Raw genomic sequence first — 24,430 nt, 5'->3', positions numbered from 1 at the left:
CCTCATTGCTACATGGGTACAGTATATCTAGATACTGTTTCCTGCTCTCAAAATCTGAAAATCCTTTTAGCCTGACTAGATGCAATCACAAAATCCTGCGGGGAAATAACAGAGGCCTGTTACATCTTTCCTCTGAATGCACCATCAGTCCCTGCAGACAGTTGGTACTATTCAGCTGGTCATGACAGAGTTGTGGCATACATTTTAACCAGGTGATCATAAGGCTCACCGCTGCTTGCCCGCCTCCATCAGCTACTCATGCTTCTGCCAGGCTTTAGACCTCACACAGTCAAAGAGCATGTGGCACAAAGAATGTAATCTGTCAATCATAAAATGCAATAGAAGCTTGCAGGGAGAATTTTTTGATATCCCTGGTTTGCAATGCAGAATTTTAAGAGTCGTAGACACAGAAATTATAATCGTTGCCACCACAAGTACTTGTTTTTGTCATTAATTAATGTGTTTCTTTTTTTAAAAAATTCTACAAAGTTGCCTTTCTACACTCCAAGTTGACCATCTTCAGATTACTTGTTGGGTTTTCACAACAATCAAAATTAAAGATTTGAATTGTATTGTATAGCACAATAAAATTAATCACATCTTTACAAATGAGAAGCCAAATATGCCCATCCTTCAATTGCAAATGTTTCTAGATTAGACTGTGTTTTCCAGCCAGCTGAGTGGGTTTGAATGGCACAGAGATCATGAGCCCTTGGGATGAAGGAAGTTGCTGAAAACACAAATGAACTAACAACATAATCTTTCAAGAGAAAAAAAGTGAAAAGCTTTGAAATTGTTGTGCAAGAAGTGCAATAGGACTTGATGTGAGCACGAGGGCAAAGAGATGATAGGCATTGGTGTCTCGCTAAACCACCCACTAAACCAGGTTTCTCCAGCTGCTAGCACACCGAAGGCTGTCTGCCTCAGACACCGTCTAGTCGACTCAAATGGATTGTGCATCCTGGGAGGATTTGTCGTTGTTTCTTTTTTTTTCTACCTTCAAAGGCCAAGATGGTGACACTTGAGAATGTTTGATGGATTAGGTGGTTGTGCCTGCTGTGACAGACAGATTCAGGGAAGACAGTCATAATGTGACTGATGTCTCGAGTAGCTGCCTATCAAGCAACTGAGATGGAAACTCTATTCTAAGGACATAATCACCACCACATAAGATTGTGAGATTGGGAGGTGGATTACCAAAGAGGCCACTTGCAACATAAAAAATATACAGTTATGGTACAAAATATACCCTTTTCAAATTCTAAGGTTTAATGTATCATGGCAGAATAAATAAAATCTATTTTTCAGCAGGTCCTAAAATTAGTCAAATACAACTTAAAAATACAAAATATGAACTACTACACCATGTCATTATTTAATTAACGGAAATTAAGCCACAATGCAGAAACAGTGTGTGCAAACTAAGTATACTCTTACTGCACATGCATAGAGAGGGAAAGCAGCAGATGAGTGTTTTTAATCAAATGCATCCACTTAATTTATGATCAGCAAGTGTGATCACCTCTAGGACAAAATAAGTTTTGGTATGTTTTAGCATTATGGCAAAGACGAAAGATATCTACAGTCGTCCTTGAGAAGGGGTTGATTAATCCCATAAACCTGGGATGGGTTTTAAGTTCTAAAGTAGGAAGGATCATTGTGAAAAACAAGGCAATCAAGGCAATTCCACAGGCAAATTCATCCTAATGTCAGAGGGTGATTGGGGATTGCTTTACAGCCACAGGACTTGGGCACCTCTCAGTCATTAAGTGGCTCATTAACTTTTTTTGTATACTAAACTGCTCTAGAGTCAGATGTGAGGCCATCTGTCTGACAGCTAAAGCTTGGGCAAAACTGGTTCATACGTCAGGACAATGACCCCAACCACAGCACCGTATCTACAAATGAATTACATTTTTATCACTTTTTTTTTTTTTTTAAATTGACGTATTGCAATGCCCCGGTCAAAGTTCAGACCTCAGCCTGATTGAGATGTTGTTGCAGGACCTTAAAAGTACTGTGCATAAATGAATGCCTGCTAACTTCAACGAACTCAAACTATGTCATAAAGAGATAAAAGAGGACCAAAATCTCTCCACAATGATGTGAGGCATTGATAAAGTCAGACAGAAAATGATGCTGATTGATTGCACAAGCTTTTGAATGACGGACTATACTTTGTTTTTCACACACTGTTTGTGCATTTCGGCTTCATCTTTGTTAAATAATGACACGTTATTGTTCACCTCAGGTTGTATTTATTGAATTTCCGACCTGGTTAGACATTTTCAAATATTAGATTTCTCGTACAAAAGGCTATATAATAATGTATGTATCTATTTTATGTTATAGCTCTTTTTACCATTAAGCATGTTGAGCATCCATGCAGAAACCTAATTGGGATGTCAAAAAATTATCTATTAACCCAGAAATGGTAACTACAGGAGACATCCAGTGCCATGGTCATAAATCTAAAGGACCCCAGACAAGAGACCTCCCTTATGAAGTACCTTATCTAAATGTTACAGCAGTTACAGCCACAGACGTTTTATGTCATCAGGGTTAATAAATGGGCAGTTGAAATTACATACAGACACACAGCACCTCCAGGCTGCAATTTAAGTTCCATCATAGCAATGAAACGTGCACTACCACAAGTGATGATTCCGGCTTGCACTGTGCCTATAGTTTGGCCTACTGGCCTTGTGAACAATGGTCTGTGTAATGGGATTGCTCACACAGCTGTGCTACCCTATAAAAAAAATGATAATGAAAAAACAAAACAGTAGATTAATAAATACATCGTTGTTACTCTTTACATATCATCCCACCTTATGTCACATTTCTGATAACCTATTCTAATTAATCAGCCTTTTTAATGGAATTACTATACCATTAAATAATAACTCATGCAAAGATGCAATAATGACTCAAGCAATCTCTGCTTCCATAACTCCTCACCAAAGCTGCAGAAATGACATGATGTGTCCAACCATAGGATGCCCTAGTGTTTGCATCCTCGACTATTTTGAAAAAGTAAAAAAAAAACTTTGTTGGTATGTCTCAGCTTAAAATAATAACTGCTTTCATCTACTTGAGGAAGTGATACAGTGTCATTAAATAAGCTGTTGTGGTTTATTTAGCAAATCACTTTTTGCTGCCAGCGCTTGAAATCATTATTAATAAAGCCTAATATAACCCTTGTTTAGTTATCATTGGTCTAATTTACCAATTTGAAGATTTAACTCTTAGATCTTCACAAACTGCTGCAGTTAACTGAAGCACAGCTACTGTATGTTATCCACATTATTCCCTCTACATAGTGACCCTAAAATAATAACATATCTAATGTTGTTCGGTCCTCGACATTGTTAATAAATAATCGTAATGCTGCTTGCTTGATTACATATGATTTTTCAAATAAATGAAAATAAATGTAATATGTTTCTCGTCGCTGTCACAAGTAAATAAGTTATTTCTTTGTGAAAGTACAGTATTTGGTGTGATTCCAGGTATCACAGTTAACGATCAGCTTTTGGAGGACAGGATTGTATCTAATTTAGAAAATCTTCAATTTTGTACAATTTTCTCAACAGTATCATCATATCTTCTTTTTGATGTATAAGAAGAAGATGTTTATGTATTGAAATCTCCGTTTCTGATAACATCGGTCAATGTGTAACAGATAAGCAAAGACTTCTTTGGATTTCAGTGTTCCTGATGTTTACCTTTATTTTTCTAATATAAAATGACCGCAGGGCAGCAATGATTCATGTATATCACTAGATCATTTCATAATATAATAATATTATTGTCTGTCTAGCTACTGAGAGCTGTTCTCCCTCAAATATGTATTCAAAGGACATAAAAAGGTGTGCGTGTTCATTGACGAGAACACCTCAAAATAATATCATAACCACGGGGCTTTGCGCTTCATGTCTAACTCCTATTTCCTCTTAGCTTAGTCACCCGCAGCTTTAAAAGAGCACCTTAACTGTTAATTAAATGATTGTCAGATTAATGCTATAATTTTTATATATTTCTAGTGAGGGATTAATAACATAGAATGAGCAGCACAAAGAGGATAATTTAGGCTTTCTGTCAGATAGACTTGATTTGATTAATATGTTTTGGTCGTTGAAACATTGCTATACTTTATTCCCTTTTTCTAATATTCAATAGGGTTATTTTGAAGGGGCTTTAACAACTTGAAGTAATTTTGTGACACCTGTAGAGTTTAAAAGTAGTTTGTATATTATCTTTTTTCATCAGAATTAATATTGCAATTTGACTTACAGGCTACTATAATCACATAGAGTGGCCCATTGAGATTAATAACCCTTCTAACGGTTCAATCCATCCCTCAGATGACCATTGCGGTCCGCTTGCTTGAAATATGTGTAATATCTCTCCTCAAAGTTTAAAAGGCACATGTTTCATGAGCCATGTCCTATTGGGAAATGTCACAGCCAGGTCAGGTTATGACATAAATGTCACATGTGATGGTGACAGAATACTTGGACTAGGTGACACTAAAAGTTATTAACTTGGATGGGAGAGCTCATTTCTGTGAACCATGTTGTGAACCATAATTTGCCCGATTAAAGTGTCCTGGCAACTCGTGAATATTCATCAGTTCCACTTGTCTGGCTGTGAAGAGTCAGAAAAAAAAGAGTCATAGGAAAGAAATAGATGAGCTAGAATCACCAATGAGACAAAAGATATTTGGGAAATTGACAAAAGAAAAAAGTTCAGCGTGCTCACCACATTGCGTTTTTACAATATGTGTTTTTGACTTAAGGTATATGTAAGAAGAACAGTGTTGAAAAGCAAAAGGCAGTTTGTAAAAAGGCAGATTTGGACTGACAATTTGTAGTGAAGGAACAAGACTGATGGTCAGGTAAAGTAAGGTAAAGGTACAAAGAAAGACTTATTAGGAGTGATGGGAAGATAATAAGAGATTGAAAACCACATTAGGCTGAAAGAAGAAAGGGCCTATACAATGACAGAGTCCCTGAGAAATGAACACTGAGTCTGGACAGAAACCAGCAGGAGAAAAATAATTTAGGGAGGTCAATGCAAAAGAGGTAGATCAAAATGTCTGATTAGGAAAACTGATAAAGAGCATGTATTGAGGGGTGTTTGGTGAGGGACCTGGGGATACTTGAGTCTTGACCCGACAAAACCTCACAGCTTTATTGTCAGATGGCATATGAACTCAGTGTTTCCCCGGAGACTCATTGTCTGCCTCAGCATTGACGATTGTCTGGCTCTGAAAACTAGTAGGCAGCTCAGTGTCTCATGAATATTGATCTGATGCTTCACACAAGTATCCCCCATAGAAGAGGACCAAGGGTCACCTGAACTATTATTGTGATGGATATACTTCAAATGATCATTGATTTGACTCTGTAATGGCAAAACAAGAAGGCTTTGTAGAAAATGAAGTCTGTCTTTAATTGCTAAAAAAGGTGTTTAAATCTTGAAATGACTACAATTATTAAAATATTTTGTGGTTTTTTTTAATAGAAAAAAACATTAACTTAATTCATTTGGTTTATTTAACAGACGTATTTGATGAATTAAGCTTTGGTTAAACATTAAACATTTATAAATTGATACAGAAAATTGACATTCTTAAAATGAAGATGACCAAATAAGTTTACATTTCAGCCTCACCATTTATCCATTTTTAAGTCAAGCCCCTCCAAAGTTCTATCTTATTCAAATTTCCACTAAAATCCACAGTTTATCTCATTATTTCACATTGTGCAAATGTCACAATCTAATACAATATGTGACTTTTCATAACTTGTATTCAGTGGAAAGGGGGAATTAAACTGCTTTGTCATTTTCACCTTTAGGAGGTGAGCGATGCAGACATCATGGAGTTAGTTCACAGCTCTCTGGGGCGAATGACCATCATTCGTCAGATCTTCCCGTTGTGGAGGGATACCAATGTTCGCTGTATGAGGAACAATCATCGCATCTCGTCTCTGCTCTGTGACCCTCAGGAAGGCTATCTACAGTCCCTGGAGGTAAAATATACTGAAATATGTACTTTTGAAGCCTTACAAGATTGTCACTCAGACTATATTGACCTGCACGTTACCGTTTAACAAATGCAGTACAATCTATTAACTTTTTTTTTTAGTCTTGTTTAATATGACAAACAAAATTTAAAAAAAAATACTCTTTAGAGTAAGTTAAAGGACTATTATACTAATGCCTGGCTCCATAAATCAGGACTCTGAAGATTCTTATCAATATCAGGTATTCTACAAAATATCTATAAAAATTTTAATGGTGAATAAAAAACTGCATAAATGCACTTAAGGCAATATGATTTGAAGCCATGTGAATTATTATTTAATTTAGACAGTGGAAGGTTGACGTGATTCCTTAATCAAACATACATGTGAATACATTCTACTATATTGTGTATAAACATTTATTAGGTCCCATACTGATGCTGTGCTTATTTATATAAACAACCACTCTTATTTTTTTCCTTTTTCTCAGTGTGATGAAGTGTGTAATTTTGCACAACCAGACCAAATACTGGTGGCATATTGGAGTGTTAAATGGTTCCTTATCGTTTGCTTGAGGTGACTGTAAAAGGTTATAAGTACCTGTTGTCAATTTGAATGCAGTCGATTTCAGCAGATTTTAGTGGAGATGGTTTCTTTTATTATTATTTTTTTCCTTTAATCAGGAAAAAGTAACAAAACAGGTAAAGAAAAATCTCTGCTCTTAAACCTTCATTGTCAATGAAAATACTGAGCGTGCTCGAAACACATGTGTTTAATTAAGAGCCTTTAAAGATGCACAACAGTAGCAGTGTGATGGACATTGTCACAGTGGGTTTTAGACTGATAGCAAGTTCATGCTTGTTCTTTTTTGTTAACTTTATTTTTTTGCCTTATACATTTTGCTGTGGATACTTTTAAGATAATAAATGTGTGCTTCAGACCAACAAACTTATTTAATATACTTCATCCAGTACCAGTGACAGATAAATGAAGCAAGATGTGTTTTTTTCTGGTTTGTGTTTACCACAAATTGCCTGTATAAAGATCTGAACGTAATTACTTACACAAATTTTCCCCGGTATTTGTAGTGACTGTACAGCGTACGCATGCAACCATAGTGTAAAGTACAAGCATCTGCCAAGTGCCAATGAATACAAATACTAACTGATTATGCATGCAACAGAATATATACTCCCTTGGTACGATAATTATGAGGGACATGAATGCCCATGAATATCAATGACTGCAGCTTAGTGTGTCTAGAGACTAACTGGCAGAACAGAGCAAATTATTGTTTTAAATGAAGGAAAAGGGTTGTTTTAATAACACGCAAATAAATTTAAGTGGCAATGAACCCAAATTACTGTAAACCCGAAATCAGTGCATTACTTGTTAATAAAATCTGAAACTGCAAGCTTAATAAAGGCTTCTGTAGTAAAAGGTATGCTCTAAAAATTCTGCTGCCTTTGATTCGTATTAAGGATTTATCAACCAGAGGAAAGGTAAATTCAATCAGTGACAAGAAGGGTCAGTGTAGAAGACTCGCCGTTTGGCTTTCTTGTCTTCCTTACACAATGTCATTCTCTTCTTTGAGTCTTTAAAGTAACCTCACTCACCCAGCCACGTATTGCTTTCAATGCAGAGTTAAGAGGGGCTCCTTACACCTCTCACACTTTTGATCAATCCATCCATCTGGAGTGAAATGGCTGTGCTCCCTGTAGCGCTATTGAAATGTTCACATTCCTTTTTATCCGTACTCCAGACAGATGGCAAAACCATGTGGTGTGTGCACCCACAGTCCTCAATAATTCACATGAAAGAGGGTTAAATAACGGGTAATGGCCGTTTAAGCATTCATCAGAATTGTTAAACAGTGAGTAAAGTACAGTGCTTTACTGTACTAATAAGCCCTTTTTCAATGCTTCAGCTGTGGTGTAACCTTAGAAATCCAGAGATATCAAGCTGCATCTCACCTGGACTTAGCTTCTGACTCGGTGACCTTGGGGAGTTAACTTACATGATGTCTTACCACAGAGAAGCCGCTGCTTGGAGTGGCAGCTACTATTGCCTCTCTGGATATTCTGCTGTGGGAGGATTTGACTTGACTTGACCTAGAGGAGCTATCAAATCCACTGTCACACTATAACAGCAAGCATTTGACATGATTCCTCACACGACACACTGCAATTGAATGGGACACTGAATTCATTAGGCATGTGATTACCGAAGCAGAAACAATTGTTGTTTTGGCATCAGATCAGACTGCAGTGGCATCATGACCTTCGCCTCCTGAGTGTTTCATGGAAATTGTTTCACAAATGGAAAAAGTCAAATACCATCATTTTTCAGCAAATCAGCTTGAGTGCTCAAGTAGAAAGCTTCCTGCAAACATAAATTTGGACAGTCATGAAAGAAGTAAGCAACCCGGTCTTCTTTTCATCACCAAAAAGAGGTCCAACTGTCGAAAGTCTTGTCATCATCAAAAGGCGTAGAGGCAATGTGTGGGCATCCTCCAGTTTCTTGTATGGCTGTGGATCCAAAGCAGAAAAGAGCATAGCATAATATGTCCATGTGCACATCTGCAAGGGAGTATAATTGTGGTGTCCCACTGTCAGACAAAAGAAGCAAGAGTTTATTATTCACCAACAATATTTCCTTTTTCTTTTTTTACAGCCCACCTCACCAGAATGAAAAACAAATACTTTTTACTTGTGTGCCACTGCTTTGAGTTTCAGCACCGAGACACTGTGATATTTCCTGCAGTCCTGAAAACTAATATTTGTTTTCTTGGCGGTATGCTGAGTTTGTGTGCTGTTCTGTGTCACAAAGAAGAAACCAAGAATATTTTTTTATTTTATTTTATTGTTTTCCCTCATCAGGTGTCCAATCTCTACTTGTATGATAGCGTATTGATGCTGGCAAACGCCTTCTATAGGAAGCTTGAGGACAGGAAGTGGCACAGTATGGCCAGCCTTAACTGCATGAGGAAGTCTACCAAGCCATGGAATGGAGGATGGTCTATGTTGGACACTATTCAAAAGGTATTTGGGATTGAAGTCACTGTTGCTTTTTGTTTGGTTTTGGCTTGTTTTTAATATAGACACTGCTGTTTCCTTCTAGTTTTTCTTCTTCTAATAGCAGTTGTTTATGGAGTATTTTTTGTCACATATGACTAAGAGTCTGAAATGCATAATGAAGAATTTATGAGAAGCATTAGCATCTATAAAGGGGATTTTTACACTCAAAAGACAGAATGGTGCAATGAACTATTCAGTTATTTTTAAAATGAAACCAGTTTTTATTTTGTGGAAGATTCTGGGCTTTGACGCCTTTGCTCGTACAGCCGTCTCTGTTCCCTCATTGAAATAAGGCGTATTATAGCAGAAAGTGGCTCGATGTCATCCATTTCAATCTGATAATGGAATTTTTCATTGTTGCAGAGAGTCATGCTGGTTTAATCTTAAGTGTGAGAGGAAATGACCAAGTTGAGCATGACAAAACGGCAAAGAAAAATGGTGTTCATTGTAGCGGCTATCATATTGTTATGTTATGTCATTCATATGACATGATTTAAGTGAACTAAATTTTCTCTTACACTTTAAGCTTCTTTCTAAAATGCATACAGCGTTTTGACTGGTTAGTGCTTCACAACAACTCAACGTTTGGCTGAACTTTTCTAAATTGTTTTTGATAACCTCCTACTGTACCTAAAGGTCTTGTGGAATGGAATTCATAGGTTAAGGCTTATCATCTTAGAAGTTGCATACATTTTATGGAATGAAGGATGGTAAACAAAACTCTAAATTTATACAGTTCTGTGCAACAAAGCTCCATCTGAGCTTTCGTTAAACGACTTTTTATTTTAAAAGTAGTTGATTTTTTCCTCTACAGAGCCTATTCTATAAAGCAAGTTAATCAAATAAACCAATTGTTTAATGTAACTAAATTTTGATGAAAATATTATGTGCAAAGATATTTATTTTGTGTAATAGAATATGTGTAGGCTATTTGTTGTTATTGTTATTATTTTTTTTCCAATACCTGTAAACTTGCCTAGATCATAGACACAAGCACACACCTTACAGGACTTACCGCTGCTTCTTCCCTTTCTTTTTCATAACATCTCACACATTTAATACATTCAGCTGTTGTTTCAACAGGGGCGGATAAGTGGCCTGACTGGACTGATGGATTTCCGTGCCGAAGGCTCTAATTCTCATGTACAGTTTGAGATTCTTGGGACCAGCTACAGCGAGACATTTGGGAAAGATGTGAAACGGGTCAGTCTGGAAAATTTTATGTATACTTATTGTACTTGTCTCTTGAGTCCTGGAAAATGTACCAAACACTTGGCAATTGTTTTGCAAGTTGTGACAGTAAAACAAAAGGAAAAAGAACAGAGACACAGAATCAGATTTATTAGGACATGTGTTCTCCTTTTCATATCCATAAGTAACCATATAATATATTATACAGAATAATATATTGGATTTTGCAACATTTTCTTTTCACAACATCATATATTCTGTACATTAGAACACAAGCTAGTTCATTGGAATAGTGCTGGGTGTTTACTTAGTTGAGGGCTGTAGAGAAATGTAACTAAAATTAAACTGTCATCATGCAAATGCCCCTTTTCAAATCACCTATATTTAGGCAGTCAATTTCAGAACAAGGAAAACTGTTGTCCTGACAGTTTATTTTCTGTAAATGTTTATTTATCGCACGTAACAGTTGTGGCTAACTTATTACCAGCGAGGACCCTCTAGGATATGTGTCCATGAGAATCAAAACTTGGTAAACCTTTTTATCAGATATCTTAAAGGTCCTTTGGGGGTTTTTGCTAGAGGAAATATTCCATCGAAGCTGTCCACTTGTCTTTTGGTTTTGTATCGTCACTTCCCAATCTTTATTCTTTGGTTCAAAGCCCTGAAGTTAAACGTTATTTCTTGGTTCAGGAGGTGAATTAAATGAACTTACATGCAGGGCAGATACTCATCTGTACGTAAACCCCTGAAAGCTGTGGTCACAGGGATTAACTACTTGTCAATTAGGTGCCAGGTATTTGGGTGCCCTCTACTGGAGCTCTGGAATTAAACTGCTCTTTTTCCTATAGTCATCCATTTCATCACACCAACCATCTTGGCTTGTTCTACGATCCAAGAATTCAAATAAAAAGTGTGTGTGTGTGTGTGTGTGTGTGTGTGTGTGTGTGTGTGTGTGTGTGTGTGTGTGTGTGTGTGTGTGTGTGTGAGAATATACTTTTATTATTAGAGTTATTATTAAAACACACCATCTCTCATGACGGACACAGACATTTGCCTGTTTTCCATCAGGCTCTGTAAGTTGATTTTGGACTTTTTACTGCAAAACTTGTTTGATCTTTGCGACGGTGTAGAGCTGAAGTGAGAGATTGAGAGCATTATTTGTGCTCTCCTTTCTTAGCTGTAATTTGTTTGTCGCTGTTTGTCCTGATTCAGTCAGGGGCTTCTTCTTGAATGAAGAGGAATTGAGTTTCTTGGCAATCTATGTAGAGCAGGACTGACCAGAAGCGGTAATGAAGATTTAATCACCACTCAGCCTAACAGAAATCATGGAGCCAATTCATCATAATGTGGTCATTAGCATTAGCTAGGAGGACAGACACCCAGAGGAACATATATACACACTGTGCACTCCATAATAAACATGCACTGTACAGCCTGTTTATCTGTCTGAGATCCTTGTTGAATCTCAGAAACCTTCAAGCATACAGCCAGGCAAACATAGAACAGAGGCCAGAGAGCAAGCTAACATGTGGACGCTTATATCTCAAAATCATTAGAGGCACAAGGGGACAGCAAGGCCAGATAATGGGGACAGCAAGGTCAGATAATGGGGTGCCAGCTGCATTCAGTGCTGCTGTTCATTACCCGGTGTGTTCACTAGCTGGCAGAACCATTTACTCTGAGAAAACAGACATGAATTCATCTACCGCTCCACTCTCTTTCTGTACGACACTAATTATTATACCACACTAGAATGCCTCTGCAATATGATGCAGGTTCCTGTTTTTGCTGTACTTTTTCTTTCCCAAGTTGGGTGTAAAAGTGAGTCCATGCCAACCCCTCTCCACCCTTGCCAGCCATCCCCATTCTGTCCCTTTTACTTCCCTTTTATCCTTTCTTCTCATTTCCCATCCTGCTCATCCTTCCCTCAATCTGGTCACTTCTTCCCTTCTTCACTAACCCTTTCTGCTCATTTTTCAGCCCTGGTTTCCTCCCTTTCCATCATCATTTATCTGCATTCAGTCCATTTTCTTCCCAGCCTGATAGGTCTTAGATGAGGCGTCTTTCTGGTTAGAAACTGTAATGAAGACTGAAATACTATTTCCTGGATGGCTACTGTGAGTTTTCTCCACCATCTAGAACTGATGCAGAGTGATCGATGCTGTTGTTGTTGTTGTTGTTGTTTTGGTTTCCCAGTTTGCTCTTATTGATGTGTCAGCTCGTCTATAAGCAGATATTGCTAATGACTTCCAGCTTACACGAAGCTCTCATAGAGAAAAGTCAATTCATTTGAATGTAATTATTCCTTCAAGCCACTATCTTGCATGTATCATGCAGTAGTTATTCGCGAATGTGTCTACAGCAACAGCGCTGGTGTTAATGTATTATTCGGAACCACTTTTTAACACACTTAAACTAAAAATATTACCCTACATTAAATATTACTGTATATCTGCTTGATAGTCTCTTAAAAGGGCTGCTTTGAATTCTCTTCATTTAATTTTATGGTTGCAGTGTTAGTCATGGAACTATAACATGCAGCAGCTAGTGCTGATGTTCCCGTTGACACTGTTCCTAACTGTCCTATTTTGCAATGAAAATAATCTATGATATGGCGGCCTAAGAAATGTTTGTTGGGAGCTAGATTCCAAGCTAGAAGATATTACGAACATACTTTAATCTAAAAACGTTTTGAGTCCTAACAGGAGTTCAGTTTGCTACAATGTAAATGCACAGCATTTGCTGAATCTGGTAATTTGGCTGGTTATTACAGTACAGTACATGCATGTTTTAAACTCCTCCCCAGGATACTAAAACGACTTTTTCATCAGCAGTTATAATCTGGTATGTCTGGCGACTAGCTTCTTGGCAGATTTAAGTAAAAATGCACCAGATTCAGAAGAAAGTACATGTTAACACTTCTAGTTGCCAACACTTTTCTAAAACCTACCCAAGTGCTGCTAACTGGAGCAGTCTTTGCACCATATCAGACCGAGTCTGTGCGCACATAATCCGGCCAAATCTGGCAACGTTGCATTGACCAAGCCAAGCTTAGACACCAGGGATCCAGGTGTATTTCCCTTTGTTAAATCAGTCGCTTAGTCTGGATAAAATCACCCTTTAATGTTGTGACTTTTGATATTCATGATAGTAGATAGTAGGTTCACATGAGCTCTAATGTGGCTTGTTGCACGGCCATCTAAAAAGCATTTATTGATCGCTGATTTATTCATCCTCAACCCTATTTCTCATAGACCCATGAGGCAGAAATGACATTAAATAGTCTCTAAAGGGCACGTCTCTCTTTCCAACAATAGATCTACAGGGGGTTGATAGGGCTGTTGATCTAGCGATTCATTTGCCAGGCTCTGAGATGTCTAGCTTCGGGAAACTCACTTTCTGGCTCCTGTGCTGGTTTTCCAATCTCCTGTACCTACTTTGGTTGTAACCCACAGGTGGATAAAGATCATTTCACAAACTAAAACGCAAATTAGGTAACCTTTATTTTAAATGTTATATCATAATGTACTTCTGGGCCAATTAAAATTAATTATTTTTGCTGGGTCTGTGGTCTCACCAGATAATTATTACATATGGAAAGTAATAATTAAGTTTTTTTTTTTTTTTTTACATACGTTCAATCACAGGCCCCTGTAAGCAGTGCCAGACACCTGTTAATGCTGAAAATCCTCAGTTGACAATTGATTGATAAATTAACAGCTTACTGAAGCTCCATTAACCATATCCAATTTATTTAGTTTGGTAAAGTTGCATAGTCAGAAATAAATAAATCACAGAAGCATTGTAATCCTGTAACTTGTGCAACTGTTATCATGTGCAAATTGCCTTTTCTCACAAGTGTCTGCATAAAAGAAAAGCATTAAAACTGTCTGTACCCACTTATGCTTGTCTGACTGCCACACTGTGCTGACAAAAGTAAATCCTTCTGAGAGTCTCAAATAATTGGATGAAAAGTGGATGATATTCTCTTCATCCCTGAATGTATTTTCTCTTACATGCTTCAATCCATCATAAAAATAATACTGAACAAATGTTAACACCCTTATAACCGGTGATATGATTTTAAATGTGCAAAATCATCTGCTCTTTGTTCACTTTTCAGTAAATTTAATGAGTTGAAAACAGAACCAGTGCCCTACGTTTTACGTTAGCCTGCAAATTTGCATGTCACACCATCATATGTTCACAGTATTTTTAAAGTCGACACTGTATACAGTGACTCAATGGATCTGCCTTTCTTCACCTTTTGTATGTAGTCGTTTACTATAATAATTCATATAAAAAGAGAGGAAGGGTTATACTGCTGCTTGAATAACTGCACTCATCAAACTACTGTGGCACACACTGTACATTGTATTAAAAGTCTTAGTATAAATGCATGAATAGCAAATAACAGGGAGAAAAACTGATCACTGAGTGCTTTTATTTTACTTCTGGTTTTCTTAAGGCAATGATTTCTATTCAGAAATGGGGTGAACTCATTTTCATTTTGTATTTCTTCTTCCTTTTCCGTTTTGTTCGTTTCTATTCCCCTTCATTTCTTTTTTTCCACTGTCTGACACAGTTTTACAGACTAAATCCTGCTTCATGTTGCTTATTAGAGGTTAGAGTGATAGACTGGCGCCATGTCTGCCAACCTCATTTTTAGTATATCAGGACAGATAAGATGTCTCTTTTCTTGGCTAATTTAAATGGCTAGCTTATTTTTCACTGTAGTGCTGATGATTAGAGATAACAGAGCCAGTCCCACTCCAGTGTTTTCCTCTGGGATGGAGAAGGTAAAATGGAACATTAAAAATAAATAAGTATTGTGTCCATTTGTACAGACAAATCATGACAACACATGTGTGAGTACTTATTACAGAGAAACTTTTGCAGCAGGGATAACTCTTGTCGGTACTGTCAGGGCACTGGTGCATTAACATCTGTTTGGGTTTTGAGTTGAATGGCAGTATATAATTACAAATGCTATTAGCTTGCTCTATCAATTTACCTTTCTTAAATTTTGAAATGTGAATTGTAGCTACAATAACCAGTGCAGCTTCAATTACCCTGTGACTTTTATTGTGTGCTCTGACACAGTGTGTTTTTTATCCATTAAATTATTTACATTTACATTTTGTTATTTATATATTATATATATTATATTGTAATATATGTATGGTCGGAGGGTAAGATGGCGCCGCCATTGCGTGCAATAGGTCAGCAGCCTTATGAAATTTCCCCTTGTGGGACTAATAAAGGTACCGGTATATCAAATCAAATCAAATCAAATCAACTAAATGTATAAAAAGTAGGAAGCACCAAGTTTTTGGAGCAGTATTTTAATAACAGAAATCAAACAGTTTTGGTGCATTTTTTTAGCCTTGCAACAGACTAGCAATCTTTCCAGGGTGTACCCCCCTCTAAAATAGTCTTCTAGGATAGGCTCCAGCCCCTGAATCTGATGTGCTGAAGAAAATGGATTGATGGACTTTTTAAAAAAATGGGAATATAGTATGTAAGGCAAAATTTCAGTCAGTATTTGGTTTGGCCACCTTTAGTCCTTGTCACAGATGATGTTTCTTTAAGGATGCAGGTGGAATTCTCCAGACTTCTGACTGATAGCGTTCTATTATGCGCTTTCCTATCCCAGCATGCTTTTCCTACACTGGCAGTGTTTATGGGATCATTATCATCCTGAAAAATGAAGCTGTTGCCAATCTGAAACTTTCTTGATGATAACGTGTGGTGGATCAATATCTGACAGCACTTTCCTACTAGACGTCTGTCCTGAACTCCTCTGTACATATTGAGGACAATTTGAATCAAGTTTGGATTCAACACCAGTCGCCGCTTATTTCCCGCCCAGTTTGTGTGTAATCTGGCACATTTCAGCCTTTCTCTTTGTTTCTGTTTGTTCATAACTTGGCTGCATAACAGCCCCAATTTCACTTAGACCATTTCTGATAAGGCTTCAATGAACAGAAGATGAATTAACTGAAGACCCAGATACATCTCTCAGGTCATGCGTCATAAAGCAAAAAAATATATAGAAATTAGGGGTGACTTAATACTTTTGCACAGTACTACAGTATGGCATTAAATGTATTTAATAAGAACGGTTGATTCAAGGACACCTAGAAAGGCTCACCTGACACAAGCAGTGACTGGGGTAGGCATACTCATATGATGAGTCACACAAAGATTGTGGGTCAATAAGAAGCTTTCTTGTATGATGAGCTTGTCAATATGTAAGCACTTGGCTCACTAAACTAGCAAAAAGGACAAGCAGAATAGCTGCAACTAGCTCAAACTGTAGTTCCCTGTCCATAATGATGAACATTTAAAAGTTTCCATAAAATGGAACCAAATGCTCTCTGTTAGTTTTTTTAGACCATCCAATAATTGAGACAGTAGTGGCGCTGTGAAAGGAGAGCTGTCTGACTGCCATCCATTTGTTGTTTTCAAATAGTCATTGGCATTTACTGAGCAATATTACAGATGATTATTTAAATCTATTGAGCATCATGACCATTAGCTAAATAGCAGCCTGTTTTTGTTGTGACTTTTTAAATGGTTTAGAGCATTCTCATTTGCACAATATCCTCCAAATAATTTAACACATGTGACTTTGTTTGAACTTAAATAAATAGCACAAGTAAAAGGACTGCTTTAAAATTGTAGGAGAGGTCTTCTAAGAAAAGTACATATCATCGCGATTAAAAATTGCCGGTGGTATAAACCATCATCTTAGTTTGTTCAATTGCCGTTCAGGAGAAATCCATTCACAGGAAGCAGGTTAGGTTGATCTTTATTTTTTCACATAATTGTATTGTTGTATCATAAAAAAAACTTGAAATGGGAGGTTAGTACTAAAAAGTGGTTAGTACTACCTTATTATTATGCAAAGAAACATCTATGGCTCACCTTCATATAATATTATAATTCTCTTTGGTGTCTATTCATGAAATTAGATACAGTGTTGTCAAAGAATACATATCAATTTTAACTATTTGAAATGGTTTTACTGATTATTTTCAGCTTTATTTATTTTTCAATCTATGAATTCATACTTCAGTAGCAGCTGTGCTTTCTGTCTTCTCACATACTTGACATACACTTGACTATCAACATAGCCTCTCCTCGAGAATGAGGCGGAAATTGCATGACATTTTCAGAGATGTGTGTGCCCTACTTGAACTTTTTATTAGAGCAAACATGTACCTCATTGTCAAATTAAAGCGTTGTTACATTTAACAAGACACTCTTAATTAAGATTTGTTTCCCTCAGCGACATCGTAATTTTCCCAGTTGTTTCTTTGTGGAATTTATTCCCCGTGAATTCTTGGATTTCCTCCCATAGACTGAATAGGGATCGGACTTCCATCATAAGTTCATAAGATATGCAGTCCAAAATGAAATTAGCAAAAAAATTATATTTACAAGGTGAACATTAGCCTCAGATAGAAGATTTGTTCATTCATTCAAAAGTCCTGTAACGTGTGACTAAATGCTTAGCGATGCAAAGACTTTAGAAAAAGTTAAACCCTAATCAAAGGAAGAGCTCGAAGGAGCAGGGAAAAAGTCATTTCACATTAAACAACAAAAATCAAACAACAAAAAACATTTTTTTTGTAATACATCCTCTCTTGACATAAATACCCATCCTTTTTCACTGTCACATCCTCGGAAATCTCATCACATTTCCTTTATTTGTTGCAGACAGATTGCATTATTATGTTCTAGTAAAGCAATTTTTAACCTACAAGTGACTTTTCAAAGCTGGTAATCAAAGGCCACCGTGTGTTCATTCATTTGTTACTCTTTCAGATGCAAGGAGTGTGGCTTTGCCATATATATTGTTTGTGACCTTCCTGGTGGCATGCTGGTGTGCAAAGCTCTGTGAAGTAGAAGTGTTCCTCTTTAGTGTTCTTCAGTTTACAGAGCACAGATTGCTCAGTGTTTTTCACTGAGGGCAAAGCTGCTCATGGAGAAAATAGACCCCTGTGAAGCAAGCAATGCAGACTGACATTTTGCCCCAGCACACACTTAGAAACACAAACATGCAAGCCAGTTGTATACTCCGATGATCCAAAGCATTATTACCACTTATATATGAGGCGAATAACGTCTGTTCTCCCACTCAGCATGTTGGATGCGAGACAAATGGACAAATGTGAGTTTGACTGGTGCATCTCAGAAAGAAAGAGGCTTAGGGGGGTGTCTCAAAACATGAACTGGAGATAGGGTGTGGACTGATGGACTCGAACAAGTCTGATCCATCTTTGATCCACCGTTATCCACCATGAACTTGAACAAGTTGACTATTACAGTAGAAGTGTTGAATACATGCTTTCAGAGCTATGCTCATAACCTTTGTAAGGTTCATATATTTCCAACAAAACATGATTTAATGCAAGAAATGACATTTTAGTCACGCATATGTGACTAAACACAAACAGTCATCCATGATCCTTGACTGTGCTTAGAAGTCACAATTCATTAGTGGAATCCTGCAGGAGGAGAAAACTGTTCACATACCAACAGAAGCTGATGTGCTACAAGCATGATTCATTTCATCGATCATTTTGCAGTAAAGCTATACATAGCAATGAGAATTTGTAAACTTGCATGCTCTGCAGATGGGCTGTGAAGAACAAAAGATCCAGCTGATAATGAAATGCACTTGTGATGTTTTATCAAAGCCTCTGTGATTGCCTCAGATACTTGCTTTTTATTCACAGATGAATGCTTTTGTTGCTCCCTTATTTGTCTGCAGTAATTGTTGCTTTCTCTTGATGGTGTTGTTGTTTGTAATTTTAAGTTTGCATTTGTGAATGGTGTAAGTAACTTTTTTCTTCATTTTGTTTTTCTTATAAAACATTTAGTCAAACAGAACATTGCAAGAACAATAGACAACAGATACAAAATAACACCTAAGATAAGATTATTAACGCACACTTTATTACACTAATATAATCATATTTTAATACTCAAACACGCCTTATGTATGTTTATATGAAACAGAGAAAGACCATTGGTGCTCACATGTTCTATGTAGCAGTTTGGACAATGATCAAACAACTGAGGAAGAGTTTCAAAATCCTTTTGATTTGAGCACACAGATGGGCCTGGATTGCAAGGGGTCTCACTGTCTCTTCAGCATGTGACAGTTTTCTTTGGCATAAGATTTGCCGGTTACATTTGTGTTCATTATAGTGTTATCATCTGCTGGCTCAGCATCCACTGAGCGAGGTTAGGTGGAATAAGCTAACTAAATGCTTAAAAACATTTTTAAAAAAGTCTTCTTTGAAATTAAAAAAAATTTAAGCTAAAATAATGATTTAAAATAAATGTTGGAATAAAATAAAACTCATATATGCTTTACTATATTTTAAATAGACTAATCTAACAAAACTATAGTATGAGTGACTTTTGCATACTTTCTATAGCATACTGCTTTTTTAATGTTTTCGCTGGAGCTCGATGTGCTGTTGGCAAAAAAGGTCTGTTGTCTGACCGTGGGCTACCATTCTTGTCCTGTCAGCTCAAATCTCAAAGACCACTCCAAATGACACGTCGGATCCTTGAGAATTCTTGTCCAGCTAGCAGCACTGATTAAGAATTTAACAAACACTAGACTCACAGACGTGAGGTGTGGCTCAAAAAGTTGATAGCGTGGAATGAGAGTTTTAAAGTCAAGCGATATCTTAGACTCGAGACGCAAACTAAAAAGTGATGGGTTTGAAATTCTGTTTATCTGTTTTGTTTTTATTCTCAAATTTTCCACATGATGAGCACAAAGTGCATAAAATATCCCCATCGTATTCATTTTGCTTGCATCTTCATTCTTATTGCCACTTTCTTTGTGTGTGTGTGCCAATACATTTGTAGTTGAAAACATAGGAATTTAATATCAAACCAGTTTACATATTAATGTAGGCATTTGGCGACTGAGTTATGATTATCATTGCAGGGAAACAACACTATACTTCAATACAAACACTTCAGCTCTCATGCTTGGTTTTTATTCTGTTCTACCTGTAATAAATATATTACAGAGCTGTTCTTTAGAGGCTTGCTACCTGATAAGTTCTTATTTTTTCCTCATCTGTCTTATTTCTCTTTCTCCTTATTAGCTGGCAACCTGGGACTCCACTCGTGGTTTGAATGGTAGCCTAAAGGAGAATCGGATAGAAAGTGGTATGCATGGAGTAACACTCAAGATTGTAACATTACTGGTAAGTTGTGGGAGTACAGCGAATCTATTAACACTTGAACTGCGTAGGCAAATATCTGAGAAAGAAACACCAAAATATAAGCAAACACATTTGTTAGTTTTTTCTTTTTACCCACAAATTAAGCATCAGTGTTTCTGTAGCACATACACTAGCACAGTTTTGCTGCATTTTTTTCAGATATTCATACATTAACCCTACATGTTTTTGACATTACCTGGGGTTTACATCATAAAGTTTGCTGTTGATAATTAACTGCAATTTGTGTGGCTTTTATTCTATTTTTGCAATAAATATTTTCTTTTCCAGGTTAGATCAAATGTCTCGTGTGCACAGCATGAAGCAAAAACTTTATTTACATGATACACAACACTGCATATTTCTTTAAAGCTTGAATTTCAACATAAACTAAATACAACAGAACAAACAGATTAGTGAAACTTGATCCCTCGGCTAGTAAAGTCATGTTTTTAAGCTGAACCTTTTAACCGAACCTCTGCTATCACGTGCGGCAGTTTGCTAAACATTCAGCATAATATACAGAAAGGGGTACAATGAATATTTTTTTACTCAAAGTATTTATTTCAGTCATTATAATCATTATGAGAGAGGACACTGCACATTTTCTCTGTTTCAAAGTGAAATATTAAGTCGTGCTCTCTGTCTTGTCCTGAGAATGTAGCACAGCAGAAGCCTGCTAAGCATCAGTCCTACGCTGCAGCGGCTTTTCTTAGACTGCTACTAGAATATGACAAGCGAAGTCTCTAACCTTGTCCTCCCCCTCAGTCACTTCTCCACCTCCTCAGTCTCCATTTTTCCTCTTTTTCACACATGATTTACCTGCAGCTTATTCATTCACATGAGTTCAGCTAAGCTCTTTCCTGGCAGTGTCACTTAATCAAGTCATTTGCCCCAGCCCACTTAACCACCAGCACCACAACCACCCCTCCTTACCTGTCCCCCTCCTGTTTTTCTCAGCTCGCCTTAGTCCACTTTCACCCATTTAATTCTGCCCTGACACTTTCAACCCATAAAGAAGAACCAGGAGTCGGTGCAATAAATTCAGAATAGCAATTTCCACATTGATGACCCATAGCATTTGTCATGGCGCCATGTGTTACGGGTCAACAGTTGCTAAGGAAACTATTTTATTAAGATTAAAGTAGATCACCCAAAAGCTCTTCATAAAGGTGTCACCCTGCTGTTCTTAAGATGACTGACTGTGTCCTCGCTTCAGTTGCCAATCTGTCCCTTAGGGGATTTTGGTGCATTTTGATAAATGACATTCCTGTCATTAAGCACACACACACACACACACACACACACACACATACTCTAGTCTTTTCAAAGTTTAAGTCTAAATCCATGGCCGTGGAGATAAAATTCACACTTTTCTCAAGATTATGCTAACATTAGTAGCAGATTACCTAAAAGCTCATTTACTATATGACACAATATTGTTTCAAACAGGAAGAACCTTTTGTGATGGTGGCAGAAAATATTCTGGGCCAACCCAAGAGATACAAGGGTTTCTCCATCGATGTGCTAGATGCCCTCGCTAAGATCCTGGGCTTCAAGTATGATATCTACCAAGTTGGAGATGGGAAGTATGGCTCAGCACTCCCTAATGGATCCTGGAATGGCATGATTGGAGAGCTCATTGGCAAGGTTAGTGGGTTTTACTTTTTATCTCACTCAATCAATGTCCAGATTTCAGTCCAAATAATTTTTTCTGGGAGTCATGCCATTTTTATTTTGCTCTGAAATAGAAACCTAATAATGAGGCTTAGTAATAAAAAAAAAGAAAAAGAAAGAGAGAAAGAAAGAATCAAACAAACTTTTCTTTTTTTTGTAGTCGGTGTCATCCCAGTTTGATTGAATGGGTCTGAATACTGCTGTTGGAATGGATCCCTGACAAATACTGTTATGATTCATAATAATAATGGATTCAATTTAATAAAGGCAGAAGTGTATATATATTGCGCACTGTACATAGTGTCTTTATAAACTTTCTTAGAGTCTTGTATTCGGTATATGACAGCATGATACACGTTATTACTTAATTCAACTGTTTATCTGAGTGAGCTGTGTGACTTGTTAAATGCAGAAGGAACATTTTCAATGCTACAATAACACACAATAACCATACAGACTATTCAGCAATGTAGCAGGTTAGTTATGATGGACGTTTCATGTCATCATTACAAAAGATTCTGGTTTTTCTTCTGCTGAGGGCACGAATTGGCAGAGAGAAATTGTCTAAGTGAGGACTTGAGTTGAGATGATAGCAAATTCCTGTCTCTTTTTTTTCCATTTTTAAATTGAAAATGTGGACTGAAAGAGGTTCTTGAGGTTTATCAGTGTTATTGTGAAGAATGAAAAGATGGCACATAACAAATATCCTTCCAATTCAGCCCCTCCATTTGGAGCAGTGTCACAGAAACACCACGCTAATGGTTTGTCTAGAGAATAAGACGCAAGGTTTTCACACTGTCAGAAAGGATAATTCCTGTGTCAGTGTACATATTAGATTCAAGCTTGGAGGCCTTTTATATACACAGGCAAATGATTTTACAGACACACAAGCCAATCTAATCTCCTAAGTGTTGAGAAAAGATTCACTAATTAATGCAGGTCAAGTTAACTAGATTTGTTTCTGATACCTAACAACATATGACAGTGTAATTATCTCCTCTGTTGATTTAAAATAGAATGTTAGAAAGTTACTGAAAATGGAAACGTATTGTTCTTTGTTCACAGCGTGCTGACTTGGCAGTATCAGCAATCACCATCACGCCAGAGCGTGAGAGCGTGGTTGATTTCAGCAAACGCTACCTGGATTACTCAGTGGGAATTTTGATGCACAAGTCAGAAGAAAAGATCAACATTTTTTCTTTACTCGCACCATTTGATCTGGCAGTCTGGGCATGCATAGCTGCAGCCATCCCTGTGGTGGGCATCATGATCTTCCTGCTCAGGCGCATCCAGGCAGTGCGCTGCCAGAACAATACAGCCGGTCATCCACCACCTACCGTTTCCACTTCGCTTCAGAGTGCTATCTGGATTGTCTACGGTGCTTTTGTGCAACAAGGTGGGTAATAGAGTTTGTGTTAGTCAATGACAACATCCAAAAACAGCAATTGCACATCCTGAACAGTATTTGTCATAACAAAGAGTCAAGGCATTGCAGGTTTTTGTTCCATAGTGACTGTATGAAAACCTGTCTGTATTTAGCCTTCAGTGGCACATCAGTGAAACCCACCAGTCAGACAGTTTTGAATGTGAAACCTGACATGAAATAGAACAAGTCACGAAAAACAATTAAAATGCTTTAAGGGATTAATGACAAAAGAGCACAATGAAAAAGTCAAATCAAGTGAAGAACATATGTTAATGTCTACGGTCTGTGTAGAGAAAATGCTGATTCAGTAGTGAGTCAGTCTGGGGCACAGCGCCCACCTTAGCATTTTCTAAAGGTGCCCTTGACAAAGAGAGCATCCCATCTTTAGATCTGGTGGAGATCCAGGTATGTCCGCTGTGGATAAATGACTACTTCAGCAACTGATGTTAAAGCCTCAGCTGCATCTGTCAAAGTCTGGCACACTGCCCGTGAGCCTTTTTTAACCCAACACCCACTATATTTCAAGATAAGCTAAATTCCTCTCCTTTTTTCTGCCTCTCCCTCATTTCTGGCTCATGTTCCAACGTTGCCACTTTTTGTTTGAGTCAAGTGGATTGCATTTTTTTCTTGGGGATGACGTAGGTCACTTTGATACGGATCTGACTGCTGATGCATAGTGTGCCATTGTCAGAGTGCATAAACTTGGCAATCATATCCCCCCACTGATTTTATAATGATATGCCAACACTTGGCTGGTTTTTGTTGTAT

At 37.4% G+C, this 24,430-nt stretch overlaps 1 protein-coding gene across 4 annotated transcripts in view; it reads left to right on the top strand.

The window, feature by feature from the left end:
• grid1a (glutamate receptor, ionotropic, delta 1a) overlaps window positions 1-24,430 on the top strand; it is a 286,049-nt gene that overhangs the window by 244,750 nt on the left and 16,869 nt on the right. For all 4 annotated transcript variants that reach the window (XM_026189416.1, XM_026189415.1, XM_026189417.1 and 1 more), the window contains exons 6-11: window positions 5,865-6,038; window positions 8,912-9,073; window positions 10,193-10,312; window positions 20,443-20,544; window positions 22,012-22,209; window positions 23,302-23,632. In XM_026189416.1, coding sequence (XP_026045201.1) covers window positions 5,865-6,038; window positions 8,912-9,073; window positions 10,193-10,312; window positions 20,443-20,544; window positions 22,012-22,209; window positions 23,302-23,632 — 1,087 coding nt within the window. The remainder of the gene's footprint in view (window positions 1-5,864; window positions 6,039-8,911; window positions 9,074-10,192; window positions 10,313-20,442; window positions 20,545-22,011; window positions 22,210-23,301; window positions 23,633-24,430) is intronic.

This window comes from Astatotilapia calliptera, chromosome 13 (assembly GCF_900246225.1).
Source record: "Astatotilapia calliptera chromosome 13, fAstCal1.2, whole genome shotgun sequence".
Taxonomy (NCBI): Eukaryota; Metazoa; Chordata; class Actinopteri; order Cichliformes; family Cichlidae; genus Astatotilapia; species Astatotilapia calliptera.
The sequence above is the reverse complement of the archived record's forward strand: the minus strand, read 5'-3'. Positions and strand labels throughout refer to the sequence as shown.